The sequence below is a fragment of the Grus americana genome, chromosome 3 (genome assembly GCF_028858705.1).
Source record: "Grus americana isolate bGruAme1 chromosome 3, bGruAme1.mat, whole genome shotgun sequence".
NCBI lineage: Eukaryota > Metazoa > Chordata > Aves > Gruiformes > Gruidae > Grus > Grus americana.
In genome coordinates, this window is record NC_072854.1 from 66,721,581 (window position 1) to 66,749,324 (window position 27,744).

Consider the following 27,744-nt stretch of genomic DNA (forward strand, 5'->3'; position numbering starts at 1 on the left):
TTTCTGTCAAATTTGTATTTGTCATTTTCTGAATCACTGTTTTCCTTCAAACTAGTTTGAGGCAAAATTGGAAGATTGCTATTATGGCTTACATTTCCAAGGGGAAAAAAAAAACCCCAAAAAACCCCCCTCAACTGTTTGTTTAACGTCTTGGGGATACTTCATGTATAGATTCACCACCTGCAGATTTTCAAAAGAAGGTCTTTGTTTTGAAAATGTGATCCTAAATCTGAGGTAACACCAGGGCACTTTGGAGAATATTGTTTAGAGGGAGTTTCTACTCCCTCGCTGTGAACTTTTCACATCTGTTAGGCAGCATTCACACTGAGGAGCATGGACTTCAAAAATTCGTTTCATACCATAAACCACTAGTAGCTGCATGCTACGCTCTTCCTATGCCAGACCCACAAAGGACGTAAGTCGTTACTGATTCTGGCTGTTCAGTTTATGCTGCTGAGACTTATGCAGCTCTGGAGGTCCTCAGTCTAATCCTAAATGTTAATAGGTGTCAGAAGAGTTTTCTTGCACACTCGAGGAAGGAAAGGAAGTATTAGAGTAAATGTACATACATTATTTGTGTGAATAAGCTGGAACTGTTTCTCCCTGAGCACTATACGATTTTTTCATTGGCTCTGCATGTTCTCAATAAATACGTAATTTTTTCAATCCTATGTGGTTTTTTATTTGTTAATCTTATTGTAGAATAGTTTACTTCATACCCACTCTTGAAAATCTTTGGGTATTTTCTTTCTCTTTAGGAGTTTTCAGTTATTCCCGATGATACCATTATGTTTTCCCTTGAAGCAGTGTGTTCATAACAGGATAATGGGGAGAGAAGCTGTTCGGTTTGTGATTGATTAGTGGATGTACAATCTCAGTTCCCTTGGAAAGTGTGATTGTTTGAGTCTGTGTTACTTTGGAGAGAGACCATTTCAGGGAATCATAGTTAGAGCTGCAAACAATCCATTAGTCACTCGTCCAAGCCCTGCCAGTGTAATACTGTTCCCTGCAGTACATTATTGAATGTTCTGTCCAATATTGGTTTGAGTGACTCAAGCCATGAGGCTTCCACCACTTCCTCTGAGAAACTATTTCATAGTCTGACAGAGCTCACTGTTAGGAAATAGTTCTTGGTACTCAGCCTAAACTTTTTAACACCCAGATTGATCTCATTACTGTTAGGTATACTCTTTTTTCCAGTCCTGTCTTAAATCTTTTTCCTTCTTTGGCATTCACCCTCTTGAGTGAATAGTAGATGGTATCATATCTCCTCTGAAGTCAAGCAAGTGCATAATTAGCTCTTTTATTCCTTCTCTCCAAATAGGCCATCTGTTTGGTGGAAAACAGGGCCGAGTATGGGAAGATTTCTTTCTACTAAGTGCTTGTTTCAAAGAAATAATATGAAAAAATGCATTAGGAGTTCATGTGATTATGTAGTTCCAAGGAGCCCCGACTTTTATATAAAATGTTTTTCAGAAATTATGTAGAAGGCGGTAACTTTTTCAGGCCCTCATTTGAAGTAGTAATACCTTTTTCTAGCACAATATACAGCTCTAGCTCTAGTAGTCTGTCACATTTCATGGCTTCAGGGAATGTTTTGTAATGTTGCTTCATCTATTTATCAAGCAAATTATATGTAGCTACAGCCCGGAGAGGGGAGAGCAATGGCAGCAGAATTGCAAGCAGATCCAAGGGCCATTTGAACATCTGTCGTTCACAGCTTTACAGCCAGAATTTACAAGTATTTGGGTCATACGAGGGATTGTTGAGGAAGGGAATGTACTTTAATCCATCCAACCATTACACATCTCTGGATTTCCTTCTAGTAGCCAACATCTCTTTGCCCTTCCTTCCTTCCCTTCCTTCCCTTCCTTCCCTTCCTTCCCTTCCTTCCCTTCCTTCCCTTCCTTCCCTTCCTTCCCTTCCTTCCCTTCCTTCCCTTCCTCCCTTCCTTCCTTCCTTCCTTCCTTCCTTCCTTCCTTCCTTCCTTCCAATCAGTGTCCCCTAGCGTAAGGTGGTTTTTTACATTACTTATTACAGTCTAAATTCTGCAAAGATGTATGTACATAATAAATTGTATTTTGCAGAATCTAGGCATGTGCTATTCTTATTTCTTATGGATGATCTTCTGCTTAGTCAGAGGACTCCTAGTCAGAGGAACACTTAGATTTACAAGTAAGACTTCTAAACTACTACTCTATCCTTACTTTGAAAAGCATGTAGTATGTATTTTAAGCATATATTTGTGTTTTTCAATGAATCACTGTGCAGTTTGGGAACCAAGCCCGTGTTTTGTTAATTTTTTACTTGAGATTACCTGATGCGTGTGGGTTTGTGACCTTGGCTTCCAGCTCAGGGAGTAAACAAGCTGCATGCACTTTCTCTGAACTGTACTGGAAAGGATGCTCAGGTCCTCAGGCAAGAGCATTCCTGAGCTAACTTATTACAATTTTACTAAGCTAATTAAGGAAGAAAAACGTAGTGAACAAACTAAGATCAAGTCAAGTTTGAACGAAATTGGTGTGTTCAGGCGATTAACGATTTAATACAACAGATAATCTTACGATATTGCACACAAATACATAAACACATGAAGGAAAAGGCAGGTAAATGACAGTTCACCATCACAAAAACAAAGCTTCAATAACTCCTGCAGCTTGCTCGTTCTGTCATTTGCTACCTGAGATGAAGCAGTGATGGATTTGCCAGAGCCCAGTCTGTGTGCTGCATCACTCAGGAAGCCTCAGGTGCCTTCTTTGCCTCTGGGTAGAGTGTCTGGGGCAGGCAAAGCCTTTAGGTGCTGCTCCTGGCACAAGGGAAGGAACCACTTGTCTTTTTTCTTTCCTTTCTTTTTACAGGAAGCGTTCCTCACTTTTTCCACCTCAGAGGCAAATGCTGTGGATTTGGGGCCAAGTTGTATGGAGTGAAGCAGGAAGAGGTGGCTGCAGTGCAGTCCCTGGGGGGTGGCACGTGTCTGAGGTGAGGGTGGGAAGTCTCACCTCTGGAATGGCTTCCACTTGCATCAATTTTCCCCCGATACATGAGGAGCAAAGTACATGCAGGGCTTTCAGTCTAGAAGCACAAGCGGCTTTTATGTGAACAAACTCTACCCATATTTTAGGGACTGATGTTTTCCCACTCCACGTGTCAATTCCATGGCAGTATTCCTCATGCATCCCTGTGTCCAACCTGCTCTCTGCCAAACATCTAGTCTTCTCTCGGTTGAAGAGTGTGTTCCCTTTCCATGCAGGTTATCCAGGCTGTCTTCTTTGGGATCTGCGTCTTGACTGACCTGTCCAGTCTTCTCACTAAAGGAAATGACAGTCAAGAGCAAGAGAGACAGCTGAAAAAATTAATTTCCCTCCGTGACTGGGTGATGGCTGTTCTAGCTTTCCCTGTTGGAGTGGTAAGTATGGTGTTAATCTGCACATGTCTTTACAAACGGGGTAAGCGGTGCTATTTACTAATTGTTTTCTGGCTGACAGAATTGTTTTCTGGCTTCCCCACCTCTCACAAAAGACTATGTGGAAAGGGAAAAATGGTAGTGATGATTTTACTACTCTCTGTTTGCCATAAGTGTAAGGGAGCACTGATGTTGCTGAAATTACTTTTTGCTCGTTAGAAAAAACGTACTTGAAAATAGCAACTTGATTGTACAAGTCATTTCAAATGTGAATTGTACCAGCAGCATCTTGAGAGTCAATCTGCACTTCTTCTGCCCCGTGTGTCATCATCAGGTGTAGTGAAAGTGCTGACTGTGGCATGTTTCACACCATGACAACCTAACTGGCGTTTGGGCTGTAAGCCATTTTGTCATGGACAATAAGGGAAGCAAAAGTCCAGGTTGCTCTCTGTTAATCCCATGCAGGATTCAGAGCTGACAGGAGAAATGGGGTAGGAAAAAAAGGGATTTGTCAGCAATGTAAAAAAGCACACAGAGATATGGAAAAATGTGGATTTTACGTATCTTTTTCAAAAGAAAACTATTTTTTGGATCAGGTCCTGCTCCACTGGGACGTTTGACATCGCTTTCAGTGGCAAGAGGTGCTGAGTCTCTTTAGGTGTCTCATACCACACACTGAAAGCAGCTGAAAATCCAGAATTTCATGGATTTTTACATGGATGTATGATCTATTTCAGTCTAGTTCTAAGTTCAGGTTACATTAAAAGAAATGCGTGAACCTTTCATTAAAACATTGCTTTGGTTGTAATTCAGGATCAACCTTTAATTCTGACTTTTTATTTCAATGTACAGTAGTTCAAAATAAATTCACTAGAAGCAATGTTTTTTCATGGTAGGACTACTAGAAAACTGTATGAAGTCTCAAAAGTTGTACTGTTTCACAAAAGCTGATCACCTATTGTCAATTAACAGCAGTTAACATAACATTCTATCATCGTAATTTGATATAGTCAGAGATTCTTCATTAAAATGTAATTTCACCATTTATGTGGGATTTTACAGTACATGAAGAAATACAGAATGCTTTTGCAAAGTTAGAACATGGAAAGCATGTGTGAAACACTGTGCAGGTGTTTCTTTCATAAACGCACAGCTGGTAGCCTTCCCTTACCATAATTGCTGGCTGGCCTCTTGGGAGCTGCTACAATTCATGTTGGGGTAACAGACTGCAGTTCTCCAGCCATGGTAGAAGAAACTGGATCAACTAATCTAGTTTTGAAAAAATGTGTGAATAAACAGGCTTGCAAATATGTATTTAATGGGTGCAGAGATATATATGTTACATTTGTTTTTAAGGGACATCGAGAATTAGAAGTGGTTATGATTGTGATTGGCAACAGATGCTTTTCCTACTGTGTTGATAGAAGTGAAGAAGGACAACATCACATTATTGATCTTTATTTAAAGATTTTAAGTGCCTTTTTCAATCTAGAAGTGTAAGCCTTTACATGCATTGAAGCACGTCGTCCTTGGCGTTCTCACACCACTGCCACTGTTTTAGCTCCGTATGTTGTCTGTGCGCTCCTCCACCTCTGCAGCGTTGCTGACCTTGAAACTTTTCAAGATATTGGAGAATTTCAGCTTCACTTTGTCTTGGCAATTCTGCACATTTCTTTCAGGCATTGTTTCTTTTGCCACCAGTAAGCAAGGGTTCCCAGCTAGCCGCTGCCTGCACTAGAAGTACTGTTGCAACATTTACAAGTTAGCAGTTCCTAAGAGACATGTTGCATACCTGGAACTAGATGCTTTCTCAAGAGTTTCATACAGAAACAACCTGTGTCTTAGACAAAAAAAAAAAAAAAATCCGGAAAATAATAAGAAATGGCCATGCTCATTGGACAGATGCTCTCCATTTCCAAAGGTGACCTTTCAGTGGTGAGGGGGAGCAACTGATTACCACATATTTCACTTTACTTCTTACAAAGAAAGCCTAAAAAGGTTGATTTCATTGTTGTTTTCTCTCCTGGCTACTGGGAGACAAGCAGCAGCACTTCATAACTTAACACTGGTCTCAGCTCCTTCCTGAAACCTGCTCCTCTCCAGCAGCACTCACCACATTGCAGTTACCACTTGCCAGAGTCTTAGCCAGTGCCTGAGGGACAGCCACTGGGGGCTCTTCTTCAATGGGATTACGGGTAGGAACAGTTCAGGACCCAAAAGTAGCTGGCTTTGTTCTCTAAAGAGTTATTTATGTGTAAGAAGATACTCAGTGAAATTTTGGTATGCCGGAGGTGCTTGTTAGAAGGAAGTTACTAAACACCAGAGTGTCTGCACAAAAAAAGTTAAAGTTCTCTTGTTTCCCATATTCTCTCAATAGCTTCCTCACTCAAAAAAAAAAAAAACCAACAAAAACCATACCCAGAAAAAGAAGTTCAAATGCAGACTTTCATTCTTTGAGACTCACCCACCTAGCTCTCCATGGAGCTTCTCGGTGGTTTCCAGTAGCGACACAAGGGGACCTTCACACATGAAAATTGGACGGATATGAATTAAATCCTTGTTGGGTTTCTAATGTAACAGCAGTGGTCATGCTTAAGTACTTGTCAGTTACTTTAACATCTAAATTTTTTTTATTGCTCAGTGTTTTACGCAGGGCATGTTTAGGGAATAATGGAAATACTAGGGGAACATTTTAAAGCCCACTAACTGTAGTTTTTCAAGAGCAATTCAACACATTTTTTTCTGTATTTCCTGCTTACTGAAGCCCTTGAGATGACTTGTTCTGAAAAACAGATGAGAAAAGGGGTTTCCACTCCCAAGTCAAACAATGATGTGTGGAAAAAAAAAAGGTAACAAAGTATTTCATTTTTAGTACTTCCTACAAAAGTATTAAGTATAAACCACCCAGGAAGTCTGACCACCAACCTCTTCCCACCTTCCAAAGGAAGGGAAAGAACCAGCCCAAGGGCAACAGTCTCCTTGGGTGGCTGTGCAACAGATCAAATCTTGCAAAATCTCAGAGCAAATCACATCTCTCCAGTGTCGTGTTATGCGTTGTCTATCTTTGGGAGCCCAGATAAAACTGAGTTGCCAACCTACCCTTTTGTTTTGGAGCATCAAGAAATAAACACGAACCTCTTTGAAGGACATAATGACTACTGTTTACCTGTTGTTGGTCTTTTTAATACAACTCTTAAGACAAATCAGAAATCAACAAACCAATTTTCTATGCAGTGAAGCCTTATTCCACGAAAAGTCTGTGGGCAACATTTCCTAGCCCTCTCTTAGTTTATTCAAATGCCTAAGAGATCAGGAAGCACCCACCTAAAGCTAGTACCATGCCAATTTATGCTTACTGTGGTCTGCCTTTTTAATAACACTTTGCCTCTGTACGTAATGCCTTTAGCCCTCAAAGAGGCTCACAAACAATATATTTATACTCACAGTTAACCACAGATGCCTTGGGAGATAGCCAGAAAGCTTACCTTTAACTGTACTGAGAAGAAATTTTGTCAAGGAGTAAGGGTGGGTTTTTTCATTTGTCATGAGGCCATCCAGGAAATGAGTGAACTGTGCATCCCAGCCAAAACCAAAAACACATAGTGCAGGAAAATAAAGTTCCACTGGGTTCATTCTTCATTTGCATAACATTTCTTGGTTGGGCTCATGTAAAACAGCAAATTACGCATTTCTTTTCACTGGCTTTCCTCTCTTAGTTTCTCTTCGCTTCCATTTGTGGTGTTTTGATAAAGCCACTTGTTTTCCCTTTTGAATCACCAGCTGTTTCCCAACTTGTCCTTTAAAGGTTCTCCCTTGGCAGTGCCACATGCTCTTCTCATGTCCTCTGAAGCTTCAGAGGCAGAGGAGAAAAACTCAAGGAATATCTACTTAAGTGAGAAAACAGAGTTTAGTTTTCAGCCTTAATCTTTTTCTGCTGCTATTTGTTTAGCAATACTTTAGATGCCTGCAACAAGTTAGCTGCTCCATATTTTCAAACAGTTTCCAAGGTCTGCTTGCAAATTTGAGGTTCCCTTTGGTCTGTAATGACCCTAGATACGATAAGTAGCAAATGAGGGACTCTTTTGTTCTTTTATATGTTGCTTAACCTTATGTTGTTTAGCCAAGTAATCACTGTCTTGGGAAAGTCTGCAATCTTAGGAGGCTGCTGTACAAAGAAGTACAAAAACAATTGCTGGTGCCTGTTTTCTTCCTTGAATTCCAGGTCTTGAGTTTGTCTAAAGAGGAAGAGTGACATTTTTGCCATTTTGCCTTGGGAACAAAAGAAAATATTGGGCTCCCTGAAAGATGTCTGGTGCATATGAGCAGCCTGTTCAGCCTGGCATGTGAGGGTAGTACTGTGACTGTCTCCACAACAGAGATGAATTGTGCCACAAGGAAGGTGGCATGAGCATAAGAGCTGCAATTCTGATTAAGCCTTACATAGGCAGTGTAAAGAAGCAGCTCATTGTGTCATGGACTGGCACTGCATGACTGTGTGTGATCTTGGCAAAGCCTAGCCCAAATAAAACTCTACCAACACCAAAGTGTATGCATAGTAGAGGTGATTTAAAAGTACTAGACCAACAGTTGCTCATTAATCAAAATGAACAAATTCAGAAGCGGCCAAGGTAGCTAAGTAGCAAGTCCTTGTTATAGTTCTTTTCATCCACATACTTCATTTTTATAGTTCATTTTTATAGTTCGTTTTAGTTCCTAGTGCTATAGTTCATTTTTATGGTTAATTTTATCCAAATGAACTAATTGTAAGGAAAGGTAAGGTGAACCAGTTGGACACTGGAAGGGACCTTCTCCAAGGCGTTGGCGTTAGTCTCATGTCAGGTCGTCCTCTGGGATAGGTTAGTTCTATAACACCTTGGGTTTTGCGCACTTCTTTTACCTTATGTCTGCCTTGTGATAGTGCTTTGCTAAGCAGCATTTGCCGTCTGTAGCTCCAGATGGTTGCAACCAGCTAGGCTGATCCTGTTCCATCCATTGGCTGACTTTGGTTAAGGGACAGATGGCACGTCCCCTCTTTTCTTATCTTCACCTCCTTGGCAAAGTATTGTTTTATTCTGCTACACACAAAAATAACAGGTCAAAACATGCCAGCTTTGTTGTATTCGGTGTAATAAGGTTCAACCTAATTCTAGGTGATTTTCCTTGCCATAAGACTTCCTTGGAAAAAAGCATCAGTCTCAGTCTTCATGCGCCTGAGAATATAGTTTTACGTCCCAGTTGGTCTTAGCAGGTTCTCAGAGACCCACTGTGATAATACATGACTTCTAGGAAGCCTATAGAGAAGAGGATACTTTGCTTCCATTTTCCCTGCTGTTCAGCTATTCATATCTTGGCACTTATGTGTCAGCAGGTGCATAAAGAGCTGGGCTGCACCAATGCCAAGACTGGCCCAGAAGAGAGACTTCTTATGGGGTACTTTACACTTGCAATATTTTTCAGACTGTCCATCATAACCTATTTTTTTTTCCTGGCCTCTGTACACTAATGAAATAGTCCAAGCTTGTTCTGAGCAGGCACCGATAGCTGTCATAACAGATGGACAAGTGTGTTGGAAACCAAGAAACTATGTACTGTATGCACACTGAGGGAACAGTGTACTGGTTCAGGTCATTCACGTAACTGGCTGGCCAAAGTCTGCGTGTCTGCGGTTAGAACAAGGTGCCATTGATAAACTGCAACCTCAGTTTTAACTTTGCAAAGTCAGAAGCATATGAAACAACTTAAGCCTACACTATCACACACTAGTAATTTGCTGACCTTGCTGTGCTCACCCCATATTTCTTGCACTTTCTTTTACTGCCTCCCCAAATTAGCTGTAAGATCACGGGCCACATCAATTTGGATGTAACTGAATACTTACCTGCTGATCTCAGTGAAAGTCCTATCTGTTGCCTCTCAAACTTTAAACTTGGACTTGTTGCTACTGTGTAGAGATCCCCTGAAAACAGTTGTTGAAAAGCTCCTGGCCCAGGTATTGGATGTTACGGCTGTAAACAATAAGCCTTTTATTACTAGAAAACTATGACTCAAATTCAAGGTAAGAAAGCAATTGTGTTTTAATTAGAAGACTACTTTGTTCTTTCCCCAGCTAAGGTAAGCTAAAACTATTATTTCTGTAAACGACTGAGTTTTTATATTGTCTTTGCTTTTCAGACATCAGGGTATCTCTAAAGAATTTGTACGCACTTTGGCAAAAATTCAGCCTAGTGCAAACTTTATCTGAGCCATCTGTCTCGTCCTCAGCTTAGTGGAAATAATGGTCTCTGACAAGAACCAAGGCAAATTTCATACTGAAAAACAAGCAGGATACTAGACCTTTTTTCTGTGGATCCTAGTCCATGAATTGTGTGCAGTCTAGTTGAAGGGTTAATTTTTTTTTTTAAACAATGCTATTTTGATGGCTGACATGCGAAAGTGCATGGATGAGTTTATAGACTTCTGTTTAGGGGTGAATGTTTCATATTTATACATTCTATGAATTCCAAGTGATATTTTACCTGATCTTTCATTTGTTTTCTATCCTGCTAGTGGTGAAACATTATTTATGTGCCACATCTGCTACTAAAGCATTGTACTCAGTTGTAATTTGGCCACAGGCATGTAGTTCAAAAAAATGAGATTTTTTCCAGGCTGAAAGTCAAAAGAAAAAAAAAAAAAAGAAGAAAAGTTAAAACTCCTCTGAATGAAAAGAATAATCCAGATTCACACTGTTGATTAAAGCAGGATTGGGTCAAAGAACTATAGTATCTGTGTCTGTCCATAGATCATTTGCTAAATGCCCCATTTTGCTATCTAAAATGTGTAGCAGTTGTTCAGAAACATACATTTTAAAATGTCTTGTGTTTTTTTTTCTTCTTAGTTTGTTGTGACGATGTTTTGGAGCATCTATGTCTATGACAGGGAACTGGTTTATCCAAAGCTGCTTGATAATTTTATACCAGCGTGGCTAAATCATGGAATGGTGAGTAAAGTAATATAAACACTTCCTTGCATAAACAAAGAGTAAGACACTGATTTCCTTGTGCATGACTTTGCACACACTTAGAGCTAATCCCCTCAGAAGTGATTAAGGAGCATTGTTTGCAAGCAAGAATAACGTCTTTCCTTCCTTGAGTCCTTGAGTCATATTTGAATCCCTACTAGGTTGAAACAGTGGAGATTTGAACTTGTGCGTCCTACATCCCAGGCTAGTTTTGGGGATTGGCTGTTTTCTGTGATAAGGTACCTTTGCCAGAGCTATATCACCCTGGTCATATCAAAAGAGACTCTTCCAAAAAACAGAAGTTCTGACTTTAACAAATCTTGTTCTAAAATGACAGAAACACTTAATTGAGTGATTCTTTACCCTTCTACAAAAGTATAATTTGTGATGAAAATGTTTTGATTTAAATGCCTGTTCAAAAAATCTCACTATGCTTTTTGGACTTTTAAGTTTTTAGAAAAAAAAAAAAGAATCACTGATTCCTCAAGTACACCAAACTTGTGTAGCAGAACCTGTATCTGAGTATTTTTAATAATGTGGAATTATATGCATCAATGCAGTTTCAAAATTGCTGCATCAGTAATCATAAAAGTAGTTTCTTGAGAAGAAATCTGACCTTTTCATCCCTCTCTGGTATGTCAGGTCAGACATTCTTTCTCTCACCTATATGTTTAAGTGCTAAGGGAAATACCTATATGTTTAAGTGCTAAGGGAAAGATAAGGCCACACTTTGCTATCAGGTGCTTAGTACTGTTTATGCAGTATTTGAAGCTGAAAAGCGTCATGTTTGCTTCTCTAGTTGTGTCTGTGCACAATGTTTCATTAATACTCTGTTTTCCATATCAAGGCATGGCAAACCATTTGGCAGTGCTGTTCATCAGCAGATGACAGCAGAGCTCATCCTTCAGGGTGTGAGTGCTGTATCACCGCAGCAGATCAAGATTTCTCCACTGCTGCTGGGCTTGATAGATGGGTCCTTTGTGGGGTGGGGCAGATGGCACTGCTGTTTATTTATTCCCTAAATTGTGCGTTAAAGGAGCAGTATGAGAGTTTCTACTGACGAGAGGAGCATCAGCTTCTGCTAGATACTGTACTGTTTTATGACGTTTTGAAAGGAACAGCATGATATTATGTGTGTGTAGAGCTGCGGAGAGAGTCTGATGACTCCTGCTGTGTTTGTTCAGACTGTCCTCCCTTGAGTTTTGAGGTTGCAAACTGAACACTTGCAAACACTGCCAAGCCATACATACATTGATTTTTTTCCCCACGCCACATCAGTGCCAGCTCTGATGACATTTCTTCCAGGTTACATTCCACATACTGAAAGTGCCTAACCTATAACATTTTTCATGAATGTACATTGTAAAGCAGTTGACAACAAATGGCCCTGTGTATTCAGGAAGTCTCCTCTGTGCATGACTAAAAGGCAGTTCAAGCTCATGTTGCTCTGTAGAAATGTATACTTACTGAAATATTTGAAGAGGGCTTTTGTTTGAGATTTTTGGACATAATAGAGTTTGCTGAAATTAATTGCGTGCAAGCATCTTAGCCTTATTTTTTCAACTTGAAATATTGTAGAAGGCATTTTTGAAAGTCTTTTGTAAAGGAATTGTTTGCTATGTCAGTCTCCATTTATCTAAGTGTTCCTTTAGCTCGATCACAGAAAGCTTATGGCTGTTGGGCTTTTTACCACCTTTCATTCTAATTCTTTCTGATGTTTTAACCATCATTTTATACTCACCAGCTTTCATACTAATTAATTCTGATGCATTGCCCATCATAATACGAAAAGGTTCTTAAACCACCTTGAGAATGCTAGCACCTCACTTATTAGCAGCTACAATTTTGACATGGCAGATTTTAGAGAATATGATAGAGGTCCCCATGGTGAAAGGGTAGGACCTCTGGCAATACAGTTTTAGAAAAGTCAGGATCCCTGGCTATTGTTTTTTACTGAAATAAACACTTATTCTCATATTTTCCTGCATGTTTTGACAGCAGCTGAGCACATTCAGTGATAATTTTTCTGAACGCAAGGGTGGCTGTGCTGGAGCCTAACCTTGTATAGCAAAACTCACACAAGAGATTCATCACCCTCGGCAGAGTGAAATCTGTAACGGAGAGGTGCATCCTTTTGCTACTGCAGCATTGCTGATGAATCCCTCTTCTCTGTGAGCTTCCCCCACAGCGCCTGGTGCAGCTCCGAAGGATCTGAAGGGTTCACCTGTGAACACTCTGTCCAGGTTTTTTCACGGCAGTTTTCCTAAACATGTATTTATCACAAAAAACCCCACAAAAACTGGAAAATGTAAACCCTGACATTTTCCACAGTAAAAAGATTCCCTCCTTTAACAGAAGAGTCGTATTTTCAAAAGTTTCTGACAGGTGTATTATGACCAGCTGTAACAACTTGCTCAACTGTCAACATCAGCCTGCAAAATCCACACGTAGAAAAGGAATGAAAAGTGGTGAAATCTGGTTGTAATAATAGCAATCATATTTCCAGTAGTAATATGGGCATGTATCAAAATATTTGAGAGTATTCATACTTTAGAAGCATTTTAAAGTGATTGTCTTGAAGGCTGTATGAAGAAATTTTTTGGTCTGATTCGGTGCATCAGCCCAAGCAGAAGTGGTTTGGGCAGCAGTGTCTGCTGCTTTGTTAGGTTATAATAATTAGTTCTCATCCCCCTTTTTTTCCTCCCCCTTTCCCATCCTTTCTCTGCAGTTACAATGTTGCCTATAATTAAAAAAACCCCAACTGTTTTCTTCAATACATAGTAAAGTCTTGCTAATACTCAGAGATATCACTTTTTCATAACAACACTTTTTCAACATCTAAAAAATTACTAATTATTAAAAAAAATTCCTCTCTAGAAATGGAAAAAAAGAGGGAAATGAACCTCAGAGCTATGCAATCCCATTACCTATTCAATCACAATATTGTTTATAAAGTTTCATAGAAACAGAGAGGCTTATCATTGTGCACAAAGATAAAACCCACAAACTATTTACCATAAAATTGCATATAGTATCAAGAACTGTATTTCTATTATATGTTGCCCTGATTTCGACTGAGATAGGTAGAGTTAATTTTCTTTCTAGTAGCCGGTATAGTGCTGTGTTTTAGACTTAGTATGAGAATAATACTGATAACACACTGATGTTTTTAGTTGTTGCTAGGTAGTTGCAGTGCTTACACTAAGTGAAGGACTTTTCAGCTTCTCACCGTGCCCTGCCAGGTGCAGAAGAAGCTGGGAGAGCACAGCCAGGACAGCTGACCCAGGCGGGCCAAAGGGATGTTCCCTACCATAGAACGGCATGATCAGTATATAACTGGGGAGGGATCGCCACTACGAAACACACTGGGCATCGGGGTGTTGGTTTTTTTCTGCATTTGGTGAGCAATTGCATTTGTACATGACTGGTTTTATTATTATTGTTATTACTATTATTATTATAATTCTCTTCCTTTGTTATCCTATTAAACTGTCTTTATCTCAACCCATGAGGGTTTTTTCCATTCTCCTCCCCATCCCCTTGAGGGGGAGGGGTGAGTGATCAGCTGCATGGTGCTTAGTCACCCGCTGGGGTTAAGCCGCGACATACATATATGCACATACTGTAATAGTTAAAAATATAATTCCAGCATACAGGAAAATCTGTGTAGTAAGTGGTGGCGTGTGGTACCAGATGGTACCTCATACATACAGATTCATACACCCATGAAAAGCGTCACTGATAGATTTGTACTGTGCCATAAAAGCGATATATTTTATCATCTCAGTCAATCGATTCATCCATAACCAATGGTATCACTATGAGTTGAGAAATGATGGGGGGAAATCGATGGCAGGGTTGCTGTTGATTTCAGCGGCACAAGGATTTCATCTCTGTTTATTATGTGAAGGAGCATATCTGAGTAGCTGAGGTTAAGCTTCTGTCAGTAGAAATAACTACCTGTCCAAAGAGAGCTTTTGGAGAATAGGATTGTATCTCAGCTCTGGTCTATTTCTCAAGTGTCAAGTTCACTTCCTGTATTTATTAGTTATGCAGATTAATTCATCTTTGCTGGCTACAATTTTAGTTGCCAAATTACTGAACTCTTCCATCAAAGATGCCATTCGTGTTCTTGAGACTGTCCTGCATTTTGGATCCATGTCAACCCTTAATTCCACAGGCATATTTTCCATGGGAAATAGTCTTTCCCATTTTCTGATGGCTGTCTATCAGATCTCTATCGGTATTAGTAGTTTTTAATTAAAGGCTAATCTTTAGTGTTTCAAGGTAGCGTGTCATAGTAATAAGATTTTTATCAGCTCATTCATTGCACGTTTTTGTGTTGGAACTGGACAGGATGATGCATAGACAACATTTGTTTCCAGAAGTTATATTCTCTTCAGTATTAGCACAGACTATAAAACTAGAGGTTGCCCCTATTCTGTGTGATGCCCACATAAACAGATCTGTAGACTGAATTCATTTAAGCTGGAGCATTGCTGATTCGGAGCCAGGTTACATGGCAGGACTGCGTGCAGTATCTGTCCAAGTTAGCATACCATTTCAGCGAGAGTCCTTCTTTGTTTTTCACAGACACTGTCCCAAATTATTTTTTAAAATGTAAATCATCTTTTGTTTGTGGCAAGGAAAGTAAAATATAGAGATAGAAATTGCTTACTGAGGAGTTTAATGGCTTTGGAGGTCAAAACCAAAGAATTGCCTTCATATGAAAACTCTAGAGGAGGGGTCAAGGAAAGGGGGAGGGGAATATGCTCTGCCTCTGTGGAGTTGGAAAATTAATTGTATGGGTTCTGTGCCACTGCAGTCTATATAAGCTCTTCCAGTTTTGTACTCCCATTTTTATGTTGCTTTTGGGAAACAAAGGTGTTCCTGGAAAGACATACCCTCTGTCCTTGTATTCAAGAGAATGCACAAAAACTGGGACAAATAGCAGTCACAGACAAGTTATGGAGAGGAAGGAGCATGTCCAAGTGATACATCTCTACTTCCTTCACAAGTTGGCTCTCTCTTTTTATTGCTGGCTGCTCAGCTGTAAAGCTCAGCCCACCCGAGAGTGGTACCGAGTCCCTCTGACCATCTCTCCAATTGTTCTTCCTGGCAGCCTTGTCTTAGGTCCAGTGGCCTTGGCTTGTTTGTTCCTTTGTTTTTCTGGTGGAAAGCTTTTTTCCTTGATGATTCAACAAGTAGAAAAATAGAAGAGCCGTGCAAAGATCAAAATTTGTAGTAATCTGACATAGAAAGATTGGAAGGTCCAAAACTGGTGAGTTTTTTTACAAACGCGTCTCTCCATCATTAGTTGGGTCAGTTGCTGCACAGTGCTCGCTCTGATTAGAAACAAGGAGATGTCCTTTCTTTCAGCAAAGTGTTTCCATCTAGCATGTTGCCCTAAAAATCCTTTTTCAGAAATGACTCATTTGAAATAGCACATTATACTTCTTGAGGCTGTTTTCCTAATACAGCAACATCCCATGTATAGGCTCTTTTTGTACAATCTACTGCACCTTGGTAATGCCTCACGCTTATGTGTAGAAGATACTTCTCCTTTTCTGAGATGTGTTTCTAAATTCGATTTAAGGCTTCTGGGGATATTCCAACTCAAGTGCTCTTCTTAATTTATCTGTAATATTTTTGTATGTTAGAGGTGAATAAAATCTTCAGTGCTCCAGGAAGGAGTTCCCACTTGTTAAATAACTTGCAAAGTTTTCTAATAAACATCAGGGAAAATTCGTAATTTAATTTCCAACAGAAAACCTGCTACTGGATGGCTATTATTTAAACATCTATCTGATGGAAAGAATAGCAATTGAAGCTGGTTGCCTGGGGACTCAGAATATTTGCAAAACCTGTGAAAATAATGTTGTTGGATTTGTACACTTCTTGCATGTTCATGCTGCAGTTACACAGCTCTGTCTGGTATCTCTCCTCATTATCTGCCAGTTCTACCACTGGAGTGAATACAGTAGTATCAATTATCCCCCCTGCTCTGGGGAGAAAACCAGCAGCAGCTTAAAAGATTTTTTTTTATTTTCTGTTATTTATGTGAAGGGCTTGGAAATTGGTAGTGTGTCAAAACCTGTGATAGCACCTGAAAATTGCGAGAGGCTGCTAGGTAAAGAAGACCAAATTATCTGAGTGGCATCCTCTGGGAGCATTAGGAAAACCCCTTTACCTAATAGAGTAACAGCACAGCGGTTTTTGTGAAGTGGGAAGATGGCCTGAACCACCTTATGTATCTGCCGGGGGAGACTCGTCAGAGTAAGGTGAAGACAGCTTTCTAACTGAACACAGGTGCTGAATGTTTCTGATTATTTGCTATTTCCAGTAATCTAGAGAAAACATACACACAGCCTCCTCCTGGCAGAAACGAGCCCAACACATAGTAATGAGGGACCTCAAAATATCTTTGAGTACTTAGTAACGGCTGAACATATGAGCCCTATTCCCAGATGCGAGCATTGCAGATTAAAAGTTTGAGAGCTAAAATCCCCAGACGAGATCTTTTTCTGAAGTTTTGCCTTCTTTTGTTGACAAGGTCACATAACTCAGTCTGTTAGCACAGGGGATGATAGCATGCAGTGTTAACACCTAGTCACAGGAGTGACTACCAAAGGAGGGAAGAAGGGGAGAGACAGCATGAAAAAGGGTGTTAGGGAAAGATAGTTGGATGAGAGGAAAAGACAGGCAGGAGGAGAGAGACGAATCAAAAAGTCAGCCGATGCTGTTCCAACTCCTACCTAAAAAAAAAAAAAAGAAAAAGAAAAACAAATGAGGGAAGTGACTAAAAAAGGAGCCACAGAATAATGTAGACAAGCTGGAAGAGACTCAAAAGGATAAAGAGGACCTGGGGGAGGAGAAGGATGAGGGGAGCAGAAGTAAGGAAATAAGGAAAAGTAAGAAAGAGGAAGTGAAGAGTATGTTTTCTTACCATATCTTTCCATTGCTTCCCTGGGAAAACTTCCCTGAGATCTATTAATTAGAGGAGTTGAGAGCAAGGCGATGGCTTACTGATGCGAGGAGGAGAATTGCTTGTGTTGCTGTTTGATGTAGGTTTACAGAGTCGATGAAGTAATACTTGCACAGTGACATGTCAGGAGCTTTGAATCCTCGTAAAATGTTTAGGATTAAAACCACTTGCAACCATGCAACAGTACGAGGCCTGTGGTCCTAGAAATTGTATCTGTGAGATATCTGTAGAATGGCATAGGTCTCTTTGCATCTCTGTCTATGTTTTTATCTGACAATGCCGTACATTATCTGAACTGTCTGTTTCACCCTTAAAATTTCATTCCTGCTGTTGAAAACAAGCCTGTTCAGAGTGTGCCTTATTTTTTCATGTCAACTGTGAAGTGTGAGTTGCATATTAAAACAGATGTGCTGTTTGCTAAGGGTTGCAGACATGCTGGAAGATCACATATTTGAAACACCAGAGGTAACAAAGCACACTGTATTTCACACCACCCTACTGTCCTGGTTTCAGCAGGGACAGAGTTAATTTTCTCCCTAGCAGCTGGTATAATGCTGTGGTTTCAATTTAGGATGAGAATAATGTTGATAACACACTGATGTTTTGGTTGTTGCCAAGCAGTCAAGGGCTTTTCAGCTTCTCGTACTGCTCTACCAACAAGAAGGCAGGTGGTGCCCAAGAAGCTGGGAGGGGACACAGCCAGGCCAACTGACCCAAATTGGCCAAAGGGATATTCCATACCATATGACATTACGTTCAGTATATAACTGGGAGGCTGGCCAGGAGACAGCACAGCTCAGGAACTAGCTGAGCATTTGCTTTGGGTGGTGAGCATTGTGCTGTGCATCACTTGTTTTGCAACTTATTAGTATTAGTATTCTCTTCCTTTTCTGTCCTATTAAACTGTCTTTCTCTCAACCCACAAGTTTTAACGTTTTTCTTTTTGATTCTCTCCCCCATCCCACTGGCAGGAGGGGAGTGAGCGAACGACTGTGTGGTTCTTTTAGCTGCCTGCCAGGTTAATCCACACCTGCTTTGACAGACAAAGCTGGGTGTAATTCTGGAAGTAATAGTTATGGTAATAGTAATAACAGTGATAATAAAAGCTCAAAGCCAGATTTTCAGCCGAAGTCGCTCATACAAATGTTTTATAAAGTGATTACTATGGGCACAAAACAAATGACCAAAGAAAAGCCCCAAAAGGACGTGCAAAGGCAGCCTTAGCCTTCCTGCCTTTCTCTGGGTGTGGAGTACGTACTGAGTTGTGTTTTCCTAGAAGCAGGGTTTGGCCCTGGACTGCTACGTCTCTTTGTTAAACCAGCAGCAATGTGGGATGGAAACACATTTGGTTCATTCCCATAATTCTGACAATATTAGGAACACCGGTTTTGTTTTAACGTTCACTTTTTGCGCAGCTTCTATTGCTCGCCATAGTCACTGCTGGAGCAGCGCACAACTCTTTTGTAATGTTTAAGCTGGTACGTTTCCCTGGTGCTACTACATGATTTATCAGATATGTAGTTTGCAGGTTATAAATGTAAATAAATGTTCAACTTTAAAATCAGTGCAAAATGCCTTAATAACTGGTACGCATTTTTGCTGAAAATCTATGTGCCTTCCTCTCCTGTCTCTCAGTTAAAATCAGACACTTTTTTGATCTTTTAACATCATATATCTCTTGAGGTTTTTTTTCCAGAGAACATAGGCAGATAGTGGAATCAAACAGTAAGCAATACATTATTATGATTAATGACGAGTATATTCAAACAGTGTCTTTTATCAAGAAAAGAGAACATTTCACTGGAAAAAATGAATGCACTGGGAGAAGGACTGCTTATGTTTAAGAAGGTTTAATATGTCAGCTGCCAGCTACAGGTTGTGTACTCTAAAGCACCCCATGTGCAAGTCATCCTAGAGGCTATCGCTGCAAAAAGCTTTGTCTTTTTTAGCAGGCTGTGAAAACACAGGGAAGGATTCAAATATCTCTTTAATGGTATAGTAGGTATATATGCATTTATTGTCTATGTATTTAAGAGACTATGCTTTGCCTTAAGATTACAGTAAAATGCAATGTTGTGTATCCTTGGACACGGTGGTTACCATTCATTAGCACTTACTCAGATAAGAATTAGAATGTACATACGATAAAAGTGTGATTGTACTATATTGTACCCACTTTACTAAACTGTGCTGTTAGTATTCACACATGTGGCAAATATGACTTAATCAGACCACAAATATTTTGCAGCATTCCATGGTATCTCATTTATTTGTTTAATTTGCCGCTATAGCAACTGGATTCCATCCTTTTAGATTCTTTTTTTCTCAGACCTATGATCTACTTGGTTGAAGCTTGGCAGACAGCTTTTCCTTCAATTGAAGACATATGCGCTAACTCAGTGACCAGATTTTTACCTATTTATCATTGTTGGAAAGTGGGTTATTTCACATGGACACAATACCAGAAGAATCAGCAGACCTGGTGAAGGGAGTCTGAGCCCAAAAGCTTATATGCTTTTTCCAGTCCTTGAACTTGGTGGAATAAAAAATATTACTTCTCTTTGTATCCCGAGATCATTGTCGCTACAGGAACGCTAATACAAGGAAATATATTGACATTGTTTTTGTAACAAATTACCACGTTTTAAAAGTAACTTTTTTCTTTGTTAATTGCTGTCTTTTTACATGTCTTTGTATTTGGAAACAGACATAATTTCTGCAGAAATCATTTCATATTCAGATGATTAATATGTTGAAATAGTGCCACAGCAGTAATGTTTTATACATCCTGATCGGCAGAAATCAAGGATTTGGGGATGGCCGTGGGAATTACTTTTGCTCATGGTGGGCTATGAGCTTTGACATAACCTGATGTCTGCCCTGCTGCTCGGTTCAATCCCCATATTTTTACTTTCCCATATAGATGTAAATCAGTAAAAACAGTGTACATTTTTAGTAACTCCTCAAATACAAGAGACTCAAATTCAGGATATAGCATGAAGGATGTTTTTGACAGATGTGGAAGCCATTGCCATTAGTCATGAAGGTCTACAATTATCCCTTTTACCTTTGGACATTTACCTCAAGCACCAAAGCCCCAGCCTGGTGCCCTATTCGGCAAAAGCCATCACCTTTCAGAGGTGTCTCTTTCTCTCAGAGAGACCGTAAGGATGACTAAGGTGATGCTGTTCCTCCCTCTGACACCACAGTTAGCTAAACAGGAAAAAACTCGGACCACGGAGAAACAGCCTGGGGCGTGGAGGTATCTCAAAATGGCAAAAGGCAAACTGATGGCCAGTATATCTCTTACATCTTTTTTGTTGCAGTATTAGCTGGTATCCTTTAACTCTTCACAGCTTGCTTTCTTTTCAAAACAAGTAACAACGCATATTAGAAGTGCTGTTTAAACTGTTTTTAAATTTCTGTTTTATTCCTAGTTCTGCTACTGTTTTACTGAATAATCTGAGAGAAATTATGTAGTGTATGATTGAAAACATTTTTTTATAAGTCTTAATTAGTTAATGTCTGCATTTTGTGGGACTTTGTATTGATAGTTAGAAAAACAGTGCTGGCTGTTACTGTGTTTATAGCACCATGCCGGATTCTGGTTACGAAGCATCCCAGACAGGGCAGCATGCCTGCACTCTGCTCTTCCCTGTGCTGGGGGCTGGCTCGGAGGTATTTCCCTTTCATGTTCCACAGCGTCACATTCATTCACTTTCAATGAAGAGGCGAATTGCCTTTTGCAAATTACTTTGAGGTTCATGGATGCAAATGCAACACGGAGTTAGAGTTGGTATTGTTGTCCATTCTTCTGCAGAACAGAAGCGACCTCCACTTCAAATAATAACATTATTAATGGTTATATACCAAATTTAGTGCTCCAGCTATCTCATTAAATATTCTAGGCAGATATGGTGCATAGTATAGAAAGTTCAAATATACCTAGAAAGGAAATTCTTCTTTATCAAAAATGGCTGTAATAGTCAAATCATATCCTTAAGTTTGTTTCCCACAGGAAGCAAATTTATTTGCATCATAGGGCTTTTAGCTTTTTATTCTGCTACTTTGAGCTTTACCAGCTTTCTATAAACCCTATATGCAGAGTTCCAACTTGCTGAGTCACTGCCATGCACATTTTTGTGGCTTCTTTTGCAAATACAGTATGTAATGTAGAAATTTTTTATGAACTATTTATGGGAAAGATGAAATATGTATGTCAGTCTACTGAACTTTGTATTTTAAGGCACTGTTTAAAACAAAGAAATGGGAAATGATATCATTTTCTATAATGGAAACATCCATTAAAAATGTATTTTTACTAATACACAGATTTACTGATGTTTCCATTAACAAACAAAACTGTGTTGTCTGCAAGTTGTTTAAAAACGCATACAGCTGCAAATCATTTTAGGAGGTGAATATGTGTTCTTAGATCAGAGACTAAGGTGGATGGCATTTTGGTCTTTGCTCCTGAAGCAGAGGAACAAAAGATGAAAAAGAAGAGGGAATTTGAAGGAGGAGGAAATGCATTTGTCAGAAGCTAAGAGAAAAAGTGATAGCCTTAGAGGTTGTTAAGGAGGAGAAGACAGCAAGCAAAGTAGAGGAAACCAAATACCGAAATAAAGAGGTGATAATAGTAGTCAGCTGGAGAGAGCCATAGAACATGGAGGTGATAATTGTGTGTACTGTACATCACTGAGAAAAAGCTTGAAAGGGAACTTTAAAGTACCCAGTGTATATTGAAAATGTGACCCTTCGTTGATTCTAGTCCAACATTCAGAAATTGGACGTCATTTCATTTCTTGTGACCGCTATGCAGGATCACTGTTTGCAGAGCAATTTTCTTATTCCAGCATATTTGTGTATGCAGAAGTCAGAAGGGTGCCCTGCTTTGTACACCCACTGCCTCTAATATCCCCAGAGTTTGTGGGTCTTTAGATCTCACAGTTGTTTTCCTGAGCGCTACGCTGCTGTGCCTCCCACTATGGCATCAGTTTGGCAGGATTACTGTATATAGTATATATAGAGTAACATATATAGTGTTGTGTATATGTGTAGTATATAATATAGTATATATACACTATATATAGTAATACATAATATATATTACTATTCATATATTAATAACGATATTGGTACTTAGTACCATTTTAAAGAACATCTCCTGTAATTTTACTTAAGCTAAGCACTGTTGATACATATAACAAATGTTTAGTCCTCAAATTTCTTTCAGCCTCAAAGAACAGGACAGGTAAAGACTGGCAGAACAGAGTTGCTATTTTCCCCATGTTACAGAGCAGAAACTAAAACATGGAATTTGTGGTTTGCCTGAGGCTACAGGCATTTTGTTAAAGATTGAACTGCGAAGTGAGTCGGTGTTTGCTTCATTAGCCAGTGCTTTTATTAAGAAATGATCCTCTCTCTCCAAACCAGGCAAAGACGACAAATTCACAGTGAATGAACGAGCACGCACTTGGGTCTCAAATTCATGCTCTATGGGAAGGAAGAAGTGACTCAATTTTTGAAGAGAGAGATGTTGCTCTGAGTCCTGCTTCACTTAGTTACAATAGGCGTTTCATTATTTTCGTTTTGTTTATATTACTGGAAGCACAGGTTCATCTCACTAACTGCTTTTGTGTTTGTGTTTTCTTTTAGTATAGCAACTACTGTCAACTTACTCCAAATAATTTGATTTTGGGTGTACCTTTTCTCAGTAAGGAGAAAAATCCCTTAGGTTTCCATTCCTTCTCTGATAATGATTGATTTGAGAAGAGAGACTCTGACATGTAAACAGAAGGATGATTTAAGAAGGATGAACTTGGAAATTGAAATGATGTCAGAGGAGAAAAGGTCCCTCTCATCTGCCCTGTCATTTGGAATTGCTTTTTCTTTTGTTGTCCAGGAATGCTGTTGGGACCAATGCGGGGCTGTTGCCCCTAGTGAAAATCAAGGAAAGCTGAGAGTTTTGCTTGCAGGTTTTTTTAAGATATTTCAAAATTCTCTTTTATGGAGTCAAAGCTATTTCAAAAGCTATGTCAAAAGTTGTAATTGCAGGTATATGGCAAGAGGAAATAAAAATACCCTTAAGACATAAAATAGCTTGTGCAAAAGTGTGTCACTCTGACAGTAAAGTATAAGTGATGGTCATGAAGAGTTGTACCTAATGATTATTTTGACTGAGGTAATAAGATCTGTGTGTGTATAATAGACAAAAAAATTACACCAGAATGCGCAGTGGCACAATGTAGAGGCCTGCATCCACTTTGGGAAGTACCTTTCTTCAGGCAAGAATTCAATGTTTACCAGCCCTGTGTCAAAGCTGAACTCTACAGCTTAACTGGCAATCATACAAATATTCACAGCTGTATAAAAAATGTTATTTAGTTCACAACAGTAGCCATGGTTACCTGCATACTTTCATTGCCTTATTCATGTGTAATTTTTTTTTTTTTTCTGGAAATATTGTTACCATGTAATATAATATTGTACAGCCTCTTGGTAAGTTTTACGGTGTAAGGAAGAACATTTTGCAGTGAACCTGAAAGTGTATTATATCAAATTGGTTTGTACATGGAAGATCCCACCTATACATTGCTAGGCAGAGAAAGGCGAGTCTGAACACTCTGCAACTGCCATTTCAAAATATAAATAGGAATATGTAAAATTCCTTGGCATTAAAAAGTCTCTGACAGTGTTGTAACTGCACAACATGTAAATAGAACTAGTCCCTGCTTGGTCCCCTCACAGGTGACACAGACCAGGCAGTTCCTGTCACTACATGCTAGAATGGGAAGTTATTCTCCTTTACTCTTGCAGGAAAAGTGAGCCCCAGCAACCCCACGGTGCCAGAAGGCTAAAAAATTTTACTCCTCTCTCTCCTTACTTTTGCCTGTGTAATTCAGTGTCCTCAGTGCAGGTGTGATGTACTTGAGAATCTCGTGTTTTCGTTACATTTGTGGAAACCAGTCGCTTTAGCATTACTGCAGCAGAATTCCCAACTATATTCTAAACTTTGCTAATAAATTAAAAGTACTTAATCTTTCCAGATATCTCAGATCACTTTGTAAACAAATGAATTAAACTTTGCAAGAGTGTTAGAGACAGTTTACTTAGGCTTATATATTCTTTTTTGAATTGAGAAGTGTGACATTCATTCTGAAAGAATAAAATCACCTATCTCAGTTTAAATTAACAACAACAGCAAAAGGAATAAAGGATATTTGCTTCTTTAATCTGGCAAATTTATCTGAGCTCTTTCAGTATAAGGTTCCTTACTGCCATTGCTACTGTTGTAGAGAAAATTTGCTGGACTAAATATAAAAATTGTATTTAAAGGTCATGTTCCTTGGCATTTTCATGTAACAGTGAAATCTAGGAATTTTATAGGTATTGCATAGAGATTGAACTGAATTTCTAAAATGAAATTTAAAAATTACTGGTGTAACCTTATGAAACCTTGTTGAAAGCATGATAGAGTTTTGATATACTATCCAGACCTGTTTTCAGTGCGTCTCCCACAGCAAGAAGGAAGATGGCATTAAGATGAAAATTTCTATAGCGAAGCCGGCTGTTACCACAGTCTGGCTTCTGTTACTGCCTTAGTGCTGCCAGCTTGGAGCTATTTATAGGCATTAGCCTATATCTATCCATGCATGCGGATCTGCTACTCTCTTCAGAAGTAGTTGTGTTCCTGAAGAAGTTTGCCTGAGGTTTCAAGCTTTATTTTTCCTTTCACGGGCCAGTTTCTTCATCTGTCCTTATTACCAATTAGTAGGAATTTGGCAGGTGGTCTCTCCCTGCCAGAGCTCTTGCATCAGCTTTCCTGCATTGGCCTACAAGCTGGAAGGTTCAGTTGCAGCGTTTTCAGAATCTTCAAAGATGTTTCTTACAGTACAGGACTCTATCCATCATCTTATGATTTTCACGTCTTTTCCTCCTTTTCTTAAGTGAGAATGGTATACAAAACTCTTCAGAAATGCTATTCAGTTCCATTATCTCAAAGCTACAACTTGTCTCACTTAAAAAAAAAAGTTCCTCTTTGTCAGAGATCACAGCAAACCTTTGGTTTTCTTCTGGCTGCAACAGGGTTTTGGTGCTGTGCATGATTTGCAGCAGAAATAAAACCTGTTCTCTTTCATTTTCCTGAGTACCTGATGATGAATGCTGGGCAATAAACCCTTTCCCCAGGAGCCAGCACTTGCTTGGGGCAGAGGTAATTGTTTGCTGCACCACAGCACGGCTGGAGCCTCCTGTGGTCCGCAGCATTCTCTTCACGCGTCGAGCCTGCATACACCCATCCATAAATTAGATACAAGCCAGCCAAGTGCAACCTTTCTGTGTCCTGCTTTACACCACCTTTATCCACGGCATAAATCCCAAAAAGAGATACACTCCCTGGCAGAGCCCGAGTGAGAGTACACTCCCCTGACATAGGAGCAGCAGCAGCAAGCTTCAGGCTGCAGCCAGGGGTGCATTACATCTTCTGCCACCTCATGCAACAAACCATATAGCACTGTGGGCAGCAAAAAGTTCTGGTAGCTGGTAAATTTGCAGCAGTGGGCTCAAAACTAAATTAAAATGAGAAAGTAAGATAGTGGAACAAGTATTTGACTGCTACAAACCATAATCTCTTTCATTCTCACATTCTCAGTTCTAAAGATTATTTCTCTGCCACATGGTTTAAGCACATTAGTGATCTCATGGGGGAGAGTTTTTCCAGCTTGAATACACTGGAAAGCATTCTGCTACTATTAAATTGGTTCTTTTCCCTGCTACTGGTAATTTTTAAATAAATATCTTTTGAAGAGCATTTAACTTCCTCTTCTTGCTTTTACCTAAGAGTAGCTTGAATATTAAACAAAGATATTTCTGCAGAAGTGTTTTTGCACCCAATAAGGCTTTGATAAATTTATAACTGGCTACCTTCTGGAAAGGTAGTAAATTTTACTATCCAAGACTTGGGTAGTTTTTCCTCCATGTTAGCAACTTTAAACCATTTTCCCAGCTCCACTCAGCACACCCTCTGCTTTATTTATCTGTTTTTATCTTCTGTGCAGTTGCAAAAAATACAAATACTTGTATCTTTTTCCCTCCTGCAGTGTTTTGTCACTTGAAGATTTGAAGCCGTTCAGTTTCTGCTAATATAATTCTTCCCATGGCAGCAAATTATGACTTTGCAAAAACAGAGGTTGCTGTCAGCTGTTGGTGTCCAAGGGGAAGTCGCAGACTCACAGCATCAAGTTTGAGTTTTAGCTGGGACTTCCGCCACTCATATGTACTTAAGCTCTCCTAAACAGAGGAGATGTCATGCTTAAATTATTTTCAGCTTTTGACCTTTTCATTTCTGAACTTCCAGCCACTAAAACATGAGGTTTCCCTACTATTTATTTCAGAGGACAGGTCGAGGTGAAATGTCAATGTGAAGAGGAAGGGAGAATAAAGTCCCCCATACAGTATTATTTTGGTATCCAGTGTCCAGTTAATACAAATAAATCAGTTTTACTAGAATTTGTTGGAGTGTTTTTGCTGCTAAAACTCAGGCCACGTGGGAAACAGTTAACAATCTCCAGATGTGAAACGGAAAGAATCAACAGCAGCGCAGAAAAATTATATTTTTCTCAGTGAGGAGGGCTACTGCAGCTGGGATTCACAGAGATACAAAGAGAAGGCAGCTGCTCTGAGAGCATGAGAGAGTCAACCATCTTGCTGTGTTCATGGCAGGGCATTTACCAAACCTGAGGTCCTACTAGACGTGCAGGGAAGGAGCTGGCAAGCAACCAAGCTGAGCTGTCTAGCACACACCTCAAGCCAGGGATTGATGTTTACCTGTTGCTAGTGCTTGGGGACGTGCCACATATGGTGGCTTTACATCAGCTGTCTGTTGAGTGAAGTCTTGTGGTACTGAAGCAAACTCAGAATCTTCTTTCCTTTCTTTTGCAAGTCTATCCACAGGGAAGCTTTGGATGGCATTTGGCACTGTCTCATTTTTCACCTCTTGATCAAACTCTGGCCATGTCAAGGCTCTGCAAGGAAACTGGATGCTGGGACAAGGAGTGGGTTGGAATCTATCCGCTCACCAGATACTCTGTGACTAAGTGCATTTCTTTCATCATAACCTTTTCCACCTTACTGATTGAGAAACTGGATAATAATGATGATACACAGATCCTTTTTCAGAAAATTTTATGGACCTGTTGACTTGTTAGGAGCATCTGTGTCGCTAAATGAGATGTCCTGCTTTTAAAAGGCTGATGTTTAGTTGCACTGGTCCCTACACATGTTCAGGGAAAATGAATGGGCATAAAAATATGTCCACCACCAAATAGCCTAAGGTGCAGTACAGAAAGTTGTACT

General features: G+C 39.6%; 1 protein-coding gene across 2 annotated transcripts in view; it reads left to right on the top strand.

Moving 5' to 3' along the window:
- AIG1 (androgen induced 1) overlaps positions 1-27,744 on the top strand; it is a 127,492-nt gene that overhangs the window by 34,092 nt on the left and 65,656 nt on the right. Inside the window, exons 2-4 of one of the 2 annotated variants that reach the window (XM_054821648.1) lie at positions 3,251-3,406; positions 10,281-10,382; positions 22,825-23,502. In XM_054821648.1, coding sequence (XP_054677623.1) covers positions 3,251-3,406; positions 10,281-10,382; positions 22,825-22,848 — 282 coding nt within the window. In that variant the 3' untranslated portion in view covers positions 22,849-23,502. Of the gene's footprint in view, positions 1-3,250; positions 3,407-10,280; positions 10,383-22,824; positions 23,503-27,744 lie in introns of those variants that run through there. The other variant, XM_054821647.1, reaches the window with a different exon arrangement.